The following is a 9,555-nucleotide window of genomic DNA, read 5'->3' as shown; positions in this document are numbered from 1 at the left end:
GGAGGCAGCTACAAAGAAAGGGCCTTGGAGCAGGGAGGCAGTGCTGGGACAGCTCAGGGCCCATCCCAGGCACCCCCAGCTGCCTTTCCATGGCCACTTCTCCATCCACTCATCCCCCAGCCTGAGGGATCCAGGGGCTTGTTGTGACCCAAGGGCAGGACCTGGCACTTGGTGGTGTTGAACCTCATTCCCCTATGGCTCCAGCCTGTCCCAGTTCCCGTGCAGAGCCTTCCTGCCCTCCTGCTGATCAACACTCCCACCCAACTCCATGGCCCTAGCAGACTCCTTGATCCCCCTGTCCAGTTCATGATGTTAACCAGGGCTGGCCCCAGCACTGAGCCCTGGGGACAGCACAGTGACCAGATGCCACCTGGCTGCAGCAGCATTCCCCACCACTCCCTGGGCCCTGCCCAGCAGGATTAACCCAGCCACGAGGGCCACTGCCCAAGCCCTGGGCTGGCAGCTTTTCCAGCAGAGTGATGTGGGGGATGGTGGCAAAGGCTTTGCTGGAGTGCAGGGAGCCACGTCCACAGCCTTGCCCTGATCCCCAGGTGGGCCACAGAAGGAGATCAGGTTGGTCAGGCAGCACCTGCCCTTCACAAGGCCCTCCAGGCTGCGCCTGGGCCTGTGGTTGTCCTGCGTGTGCTGTGTGTGGCACTGGGGCTGATCTGCTCCGTGACCTTCCCTGGCACTGAGGTCAGGCTGACCAGCCTGTACTTCCATGGATTTTGCTTCCAGAGGGGTGTCACATTTGCCAATTTACAACCCTGACCTTGCCAGGACTGGGGTGTAGAGGATGATGGAAGGGGAGCTTGGGGAGAACTTCACTGGCTCCCACAACAACAGTGGGTGGTGGATCCCACCTGCCCCATGGATTGCTGTGTGTCCAAGTGCTGTAGCAGCACTGACCATTTCCACTTGGGTTATGAGGCCTTCCTTCTGCTCACCATCCCTGTCTCAGGAGCTGTGTACCCAGAGAACAACTGGCCTTGCCATTATACCCTGAGGCAAAGAGGGCAGGAAGTGCCTCAGCCTTCTCCTCATCCTTTGTCACTGTGCTTCCTCCTGCATCCTTCTCAGCCATCCTGTTGTTGCTGATTTATTTATAGAAACTTTTTTTTTGGCTTTTACAGCAGTAGCCAGATTAAATTCCAGTTAAGCTTTAGCCCTGCATGACCCTGATACCCTTGGATTCCTTCTGAGTTACCTGCCCCTTCTTCCAAAGGTCACATGCTCCTTTTCCCCCTGAGCTCCAGCCAAAGCTCCCTGTTCAACCAGGCTCATCTCCTTCCTTGCTGGCACTTTTTTCAGCATGTAGGATCATCTGCTCCTGTGCCTTTAAAATTTCCTTCCTGGAAGCACATCCAGCCTTCCTGAACCTCTTTGCCTTCCAGTGTTGCCTCCCAAGAAACTCTGACAACCTTTTCAATGAGAGGAGGCCTTTAATTCATCAGCCCTCCTCCACCTGCTCTTGCTTTCAGATAATTCTTGCATCCCATAGAGGCAAAGGGAGACAAGTCTTCATCCCAGTGCTGATTTCCAAACTATAAATATCTTTTCCTCTGTAGGGTCCTTAGACTGGATGGAGCCAAACCTTCCAAGGGAACACACCCTTGTCTTGTGTGTTTTGTTTTTATTTGGTCTTTTTTCTTCCCCAGAACGGGGCTTCTCTTCCCATGTTAGGTGACTCCTCCCAGATGAGGAAATGCCTTCCCTGAAAAGTCCTCGGTGCATCCCTGACTACACCACCAAATGTTCAGATGTGTTCTTACCTCAAGGGAACTGCCAGGAAAGATTATTTTCCACTGGGCCATAATTACCTGCTGCTGCTTCCAACTGGCCAAAAAAAGAACACCAGGAGAGGCTTCAGTAACTTTGGGATTAAACTGAGCAGGCACAAGGAGTGGTAGATAAACCAGCTGGCAGGCTTGAAGGAGCGACTCAGCTTCATTTTCTCCTTTGTTCATGGGTCTTTGCACCTGCCCCTGAGCTTTAATGAATGTTTCACAGAGCCCCAGGAACCACAAACTAATTCTGAGTGGTTCCCAAAGCTGCTGAGGCACTTCTTACCCAGGACCATTATTTTCTTCTCACAGGGGTGTCTCTGAATCATAAGGAAATGCAGCTGCTACAGTATCCTCACCTGAAGGGCAAAGTTTCAAAGTTTTTTGGGGTTTGGGGGAATTTTTCCCCATCATTAAAAAAAAAAAAAACAAACAAACACCAAAAACAAACAAACAAACAAAAAAAAAAAAAAACCCACAAAAACAAACTGTGTTGAAGGTTTGAAATTAAAAAAAATTAAAAGAAAATAAATACATAAAATCCTTTGCTTGACCAGTGAGTCAGGGAGCAGCTCCAATTCCCAGAGCCTGTGTTACAGCCAGGCAGGGACTGCTGAGCTGCTGCTCCAGGTCTGTCAGAGGTCCCACAGCAGTGTCACCCTGTCCCCCTCCAACCTTGCCCAGCTCAGCCCCTGCCCTGAGCCCCAGCAGCCACCTGGGCATGGAGCCTGCACTGGGCACAAGGGAAGGGTTCTCTCACCTGATCTACTGCAGAGTCCTCCTGCTCTGTTTGCTGTCAGCCCCTGTGGAGCTCGGAGGCACCTGGAGCAGGTGGGGCTGGGAAGTGCAGCTCAGCAGTGCCTTTCATCCCACTGCACAGTGACTCCAGCAGGACATCCTTCCTTCCTCTCCCTTTCCTGCTTTGCAAATGGAAGATCACAGGAGTTACTGGAAAAGCATCTGGGCACAGGGCTGGGGCAGCCAGGGGAAGTTTCACCCAGACACAAGACAGAGCTGGGGCATGGCTGCTTCAGTGGTGACTGCTGATCACACTTCTCCTTCTGAAGTGATGCACAGAACCGTGTCCCTGCTCCCCCAGTAATGCACACCCCCTTCCCAGTGTCCCCATACAGAGCCTTGGGAGGTCCCATGTCCTTGTTCAGCCCGGAGGGGTTCAGGAGCTCAGTGCAGCCGCGGCACCATCCCTGAGTGTCCTCCCAGAGCCTGGAGCCCTAGCACAGAGCCCTGGAGCCCCAGCTCCTGCTGGGCACTGCCCAACTCGTGCAGCTGTCACAGCGCCCCCCTCTCACTGCTGCCTGGGGCTTCCGTGCAAGTCCCTTCCCTGCCTGATTCAGCCTCAGAGGTCTCTGTTAGGACAGGATTGCTCATTTCCTCACAGGGCTGGGGAGGTCAACTTCACCCTCAAATGTTCATGATGGGTGTTTTCCCATAATTTCAAAGGAAACTCGTAACTCCCTGAGATTCTGTTATTGTCAGCATCAGAGTATGGTGTAAGTTTTTTATCTGTTCCCTGTGTGCTTATCCATTCCCACAAGGAAGGGCAAGGGCTGCATTTCCCAGCTGGGGAACAAGGGCAGTGAAGTTAAGCCAAGGAAAAAGAGCAGAGATGAGCTTGACCTTCGGGTTTCCAGGCTTATGGAGTAATCCTGAATCACCCTTCCTCTCCCACCACCACACCTGCCCCTTTGGTAGCATTCCCTTGGCAGCCCAGGAGAAAATCCAGCAGCCTGGAAGCTCAGACTCACATGTGCCAGGAGTTGTTCATACTCTGATTAATGAAGATAAGTCACCCACTGTACTGATGCTCAGAGGGTGGAATGACACCAGAAGGAAAACAGTGTCCCTGCAAGCTGGTGTGGCAGGAGGGGAGACAATTTCTTCATACTTAAACATCTCTTAGGAAACAGTTGTCAGCACATTTCTATTTCCAATATCCAGCCCTGCACAAGAGCAGAGGATCCACAGGGTCTTCAGGCTTCACGACACAAACTTCATTACTGTGGAACATTTCCTGCCTCCTAAATGGATTTTAGTTTGCCTGATCAGGTTTAATTTTTATTTATGGCATGAGTTTTCCAGTGAGCCCAAGCCCAGGAAATGGGCACTGTGTGCAATTCCTGGTGTATCCTGTAACAAACCTGTGCTGAGAGCAGAGATTTTTCTCTGCAGTTTGTCACCCTGCAGCAACAGTGAAGCCTTCTCTGGACCCAAATCTGCTCTGATTTTATATTAGCTAAGACTCACAGCCAGTAATAAACCCCTGGTTTTCACGGGTGTGGGATTTGGGACCAACCTGAAAAATAAACTTGGGTTTATTTACCCCTCTCAGGTATTTCAGTAGGAAAGGGAGGGTTAGACTGTGTAAGTCCTGCTGCTGTGTCCATGTTCCTACTGGAAAAGAAAGTCTGCCCCAAGCAGGGGTGAGGAATGGTGTCTGCTGGGAACAGCTCAGCTGGATTCCCAGAGAGGAGTGGACTGAAGCTGTGTCTTCCTCCAGGAAAAGGCTTTTCCTGCCCTGAGCCCAAGGAGGAAGCCAAGCTCCCATCACCACTTGAAAACCTGCTCAAAGCAGAGATAAGAACAGCCAAAGCTGCCTCTGAGCTCCTTCGTCATGCCTTGGTTATCTTTACTTCCATCACCCGAGGGAGAAAACTCCCAGCAACTTGTAGCAATTCAATTTGGGAATAACACAGCAACAAGGTGGGCTCTCCAAGCCTCACTGACATATTCAAGTCTTGCTTCCCAGGAGAGCTTCTGATTTTTGGTTCACCATCAACAGATAGATGTGAGTGCATATGTACATAAAATATATAGTGTAAATAATTTAAATATTGAAAAACCCACCCCCAAAACAATTAAGGGGTAAATACAGCAAAGTTTTCAAGCTCTTGGGCTCTTGACTGACTCGTTCTCAGCAGCAAACGTCACCTCCCTTTATCCCCTGCACAACAGAAACTTTCTTCCTGCAGGTAAATGTCAAAGAACAAATAAACATTAGCAATAGCTAAATGTCTTCCTCCTTTTTCAGTGTCCCAACCATTTTTTTATTTGCCTGACAGCTTGGATCCAAGTAATGGAGGGAGGGAGGGAGGGAGGGAGGGAGGCTTTTTGCAGAACACTGTTTGCTCTTCTAACATGGATCATAAACACAAAGTGTTTTAAGGGCACAATCACACCCCAACAATAATAACTTAAAAGCAAAGTTTATAGTTCAAACAATGCAAGTAAATATTTTGACATTTGCTCATTTGTTTGATTCCTGCTCAAATAGTTTCCTGTTCCCAGTAGACTGGGATTTCCTTAGGAGTAGCTGGAAAAAACCCTATTTATAGTGGACCTCTGAGAAGAGACAGCAAAGTGTCACCTCAGAGGAGCACTTTCCACAGGGCAGAAGAGTGCATGGCTGAGGAAAACCTCAGCATGAAGCAAATTAGTGATGAAGCTCAAATAAAGGAAAAAATGGGGAAAAAATTGATGTATTTATCAGGGGGCAACAGCAGGCTCATGGCATCATTATGGATGGATTGATTTTGAAAACATCCACTCAACCTGGTGAGGATACACAGTGCCTGAGCTCCTCACAGCCCATCCTGCTGCCCTGCCAAGCAAGCACACAGTGACTGCCCTCCTGCAACAGCCAAAGGAAAAATGCTGAGAGCTTGAGGAAAGCACGCAGACTCCACAATAGAGGTGCTTTTCTAAGCCTGAATTTACATAAAATTGTGTGTGCTGTGTCCCACGTGCATGGATGTGCTTTATATTTGTATCTACATAACAGAAACAGCCCGAGAGCTTTCTTATGCTGAAGGCCTGGGAAGCTGAGATTACAGCAAGTCTGCAAACTCAGCAATTCATGAAAAAAGATTTATGGCTTTTTTATCACATTACATCATTGTGGGTAGAGAAAGATGCCCCATACCATCAAGTGCAGTTCAAGGTGCTGCCTGTGAGTACTGACATTCCTGGGTCAAATTCCAATTTCAGAGCTTCCCAGACACCCTGGCTCCATCCTAGAGCAAGGGCCAACACAGCACCTCAGCTCCAACAGGCTTTCAAGTGATGCACCACAAATCATGGAATGGTTTGGGTTGGAAGGGACCTTAAAGCTCATCCAGTTCCACCCCTGCCATGGGCAGGGACCCCTTCCACCAGCCAGGTTGCTCAGAGCCCCTCACAGGAGCCTGGGATGACCTCAGACCCTGCCAGGTCATGTGGACTCAGGCACATTCAAGTTCCTCAGGTGGTCACAAACCTGTTCCCTATGACAGGAAGGATTTCATTCCCCCAGGTTCCTGCCTTGAGCTTTGGAGGCTTGAGAGATGTGAGAAGTTACCATCAAAAACTGAGGCACAGTTGTTGAGTACAAACCTACACAAACAAAAGCACACTTTGTACAAACCTTTGCACAGCACACTTTGTCTGTCAGCTCAAGGAGCCTCACATGAAGTGAAGACAACTCCGAATGCCAGGGCCTGACTTTCGCCCAAATTCTTTCCACAGAATGATAAGATAACAGAAATCTTTACGCAATCGAAGCCATGAGACAGTTTCTCCTTCATCTACATATGTTCTCCCAGACTTAACTCCTTGCTTGCAGGGTTGGAAGCAATGCTCAGAAATGCTCTTTGCAAGGGCACCTTCAACCAGCATCCTGTGAGAAAGGCTCCCAGGGAACATCCAACAGTGCCCCTGGCTGGATTTGGGATGACTTCCTCAGTGACCAGATACACCTGTGGGTCACTGCACTGCAGGGAAAGAGAAGCACTGACATTAAACATCATTTCATTAATTAAAATAAACATCTTGTCATCTGGGTAAAGCAGCAATATTCATAGGTGACACGCACTGACCAAAACAGAGGCAAAACAAAATTCCCCATTCTGTATCAATCCCAGGCTGCTCACCCAACAATTTTAATCAAACACCCTCTAAGGAAGGCAGAGTTTTCTGAAGACATGAGAGGGAGCCATGCAATCCCTGCAGCAAGAAGTGCACATGGATCAGTTGGTGAAACTGCTGTGCAAGCAGCAGGACCAGCACCCTGCTCATCTCCACCCACAGCATGAGATGTGGGGCCAGCACATGGGAAGGCAAGCAATTAAGAGGATGCAAACTGGGTTTTTTTCTGTTTCATGGAATGGTTTGGGTTGGAAGGGTTGGAAGTGACTTCTAAAAGTCACTCAGTTCAACACACCCTGCAAGGAGCAGAGAGAGCTTCAAATACATCAGGTTGAAATCTTGCCTATTTCCAGGGATGGGGCATCCACCACCTCTCAGGAAAATCTGTGCCAGTGTCTCATCACTCTCACTGTACAATTTTCACCCTTATATCTAATTTAGGTCAAGCCTCTTTTAGTTTACAACCATCACTCCTTGTCCTACTGCAACAGGCTCTGCTAAAAGGTTTGTCCCTGTACATTCAACCCTGATTATTTCACTCAAAATGATCTTTAAGGTTCTTATTTGGCACAACATTAGAATAATTAATTTTAAAATTCAACTTCAGAAGGTTACACTGAACTGTCTTTTGATTTCAGTCTGAAGTCAGGAAAATCCCCAGCTGGCTCTAAACTATCTTTAATAAATAATTATTTTAGACATTTCCATTGATTCCAATGCCATCCAAGGCATTGGACTGACACATATAAAACAGTGCTAAAATTTTATTTTTATGCAGTTACTCAAGCTGGATAAATTAAATGCTTTTGAAACTAAGCAACATGTTGAGAAAAGGCAGCTGACTCTAGTCTGAACCACAATTAGATGCTTAATTTGCTGTTAGGAACTGGTAGGCATTGTTGTTTGGGGAAGTAGAAACTCACCAGGGGATATGGTCATGCTGCTGTAGGAGACGTTCCTGGAGGAGCTCACAGTTACAAACCTGATTAATGAACATACCCATGAATTTCACGTGGAAAGAAAACTATATGAAAAAATCACATAAGACTTGAATCAAAGACCTGGAATTCCTGTCCAAACTAGAGCCCAGAATACACCACAAACCTTTCAAAACATCATTTCCAAAGGACAAAGTGGATGTCAAGAGGCAGACACTGACTCTAAATTACAACACTTTATTGCAGCATTGGCAAAGGTCAGATTTCTGAAGCTGGTGAAGATCGGGCGGCATTTCTGTATGAAATGTTACAGTTTTACAAGTCTCTCTTCCTACATGCAGAAACCAAAACCAGTGGTAAAAAGGATTTTAAAAGAGCTAGAAAAAAGAATTAGTAGTAACATACAGATGGGCTCTTGAACTCAATGAACTACCTCTACCTGAAAGCAAACAAAACCCTATGCTAATAAATAACAGATTGTCAGAAACAGACCAGGAAACCTCATTTCTACTTAGAAAAAAATAAAAATTCTACTTGTTTCCAGACTTAAATCTTTTTTTTTTAAACTTTTTGTTTGTTTCAATAGACACAGAGGCTTATCAACCCATGAAGATCAACAAAATATTTGGATCCACTCCTTGACATCCTCCTGTTATGCTGACTGGCACGTTTTGGTTTTCAATGATACATACAATGGGCTCAACTATATCCCTGTCCTTAGGCTGGTGTCAGGCTGTTCCAAGCAGTACGAGTCAACACCCTGTGTTCATCAACTTCACTTTCTATTTTAAACCTTAACAGACATTTTACCTCCTTGGCTCTTCAGTTTTTCACCCCTCCCCACCCCCTTTCTGGCACATCTGGCAGCAAAAGGCTCTTCCTTAACCAAGAACATTCTGGCTGAGGAGTGTTTGAGAAATTATCCTACTCGGCAGGGTTTTCTTCTGCATTTTGCTGTTTGCTCTATGTGTTTCTACCGTAGATTTGCAGCCCCCAAAGAACATCCTTCCAACACCAAGTGCTCGAGTCGGAGACAACGTAACTTCTGGCGAGTTCAGAGCTTTATTTCCCTGCAGGCTCAGCTGCCAAAGGCCTTTCCCCTTCCAGTGCCAGCGGCTGAACTCCCAGCTGCTCCCGGCTCTCGCCGAGCTGCTCGCAGGTCAAGTTCCCCATCTCGCTCGTTTGCTTCTGCTCCTGTGAGAAGAATTAACCCTCAAGGCGGTTCCCATAACAAAAAGCTTTTTTTTGGGGGGTGGGGGGGGAGAGGGGAGGCTGCTCTTCGTGCCCCACGGCCCCAGCCTGTCCCAGGTTTCGGTTCTGAACGCTCTAGGCTGACATGCTGAGATGTGTCCACTGCTCTCGTTTAATCGCTGGAGGACTCCACAACACCAGAGATACAGGACCTGATGAAATGACACTGGCGGCTGGATCAACGTCTCCTGAGGGAAGAGCACAGAGAGGAATCAGATCAGCCTGATCTGAGGGGCCCCAAGAGCAGCTGCCACTCATTCTGATACTCTCTTACCCTGAGTTACATACTGCTCTTTTCTGCACAACCATTGCACCAGAAAAAAGCAGGGGGTTAATCTGCGTGTGATAGGTGAGGAATGTGATGATTGACTCTCACAATTAACAGACAAATATCATGGATATAGGTTAAAAAAGTTTTATAGATTTATAATTATGTTGTACCCCCTCACATGGTTATCAAGGGTCACCTGGCTTGTCACTGTGGTGACATCTGACCTCCAATCAGGATTTGAGGAAGAGATTTCCACCACTGGACAGCAAAGAAGGGGTTGATGGACAGAACTTTGGGAAGGGTTAAAGGGTTAAAAAGGGAAAACCTCCATTGTGAGGGGACTGAGCACATGGCAGGGAAAATCTTTTGCTCCCTTTTTTCTTTATTCAGT

The 9,555-nt window shown here is 47.6% G+C and overlaps 1 protein-coding gene across 1 annotated transcript in view; it reads right to left on the bottom strand.

The window, feature by feature from the left end:
• Window positions 1-7,868: 7,868 nt before the first annotated feature.
• The window catches only part of UPF2 (UPF2 regulator of nonsense mediated mRNA decay), a 53,542-nt gene continuing 51,855 nt past the window's right edge, over window positions 7,869-9,555 (bottom strand). The window contains exon 22 of the mRNA XM_030959779.1: window positions 7,869-9,081. Coding sequence (XP_030815639.1) covers window positions 9,072-9,081 — 10 coding nt within the window. The 3' untranslated portion in view covers window positions 7,869-9,071. The remainder of the gene's footprint in view (window positions 9,082-9,555) is intronic.

The sequence above is a fragment of the Camarhynchus parvulus genome, chromosome 1A (assembly GCF_901933205.1).
Source record: "Camarhynchus parvulus chromosome 1A, STF_HiC, whole genome shotgun sequence".
Classification (NCBI taxonomy): domain Eukaryota; kingdom Metazoa; phylum Chordata; class Aves; order Passeriformes; family Thraupidae; genus Camarhynchus; species Camarhynchus parvulus.
This window is presented reverse-complemented; position numbering and strand designations above follow the sequence as displayed.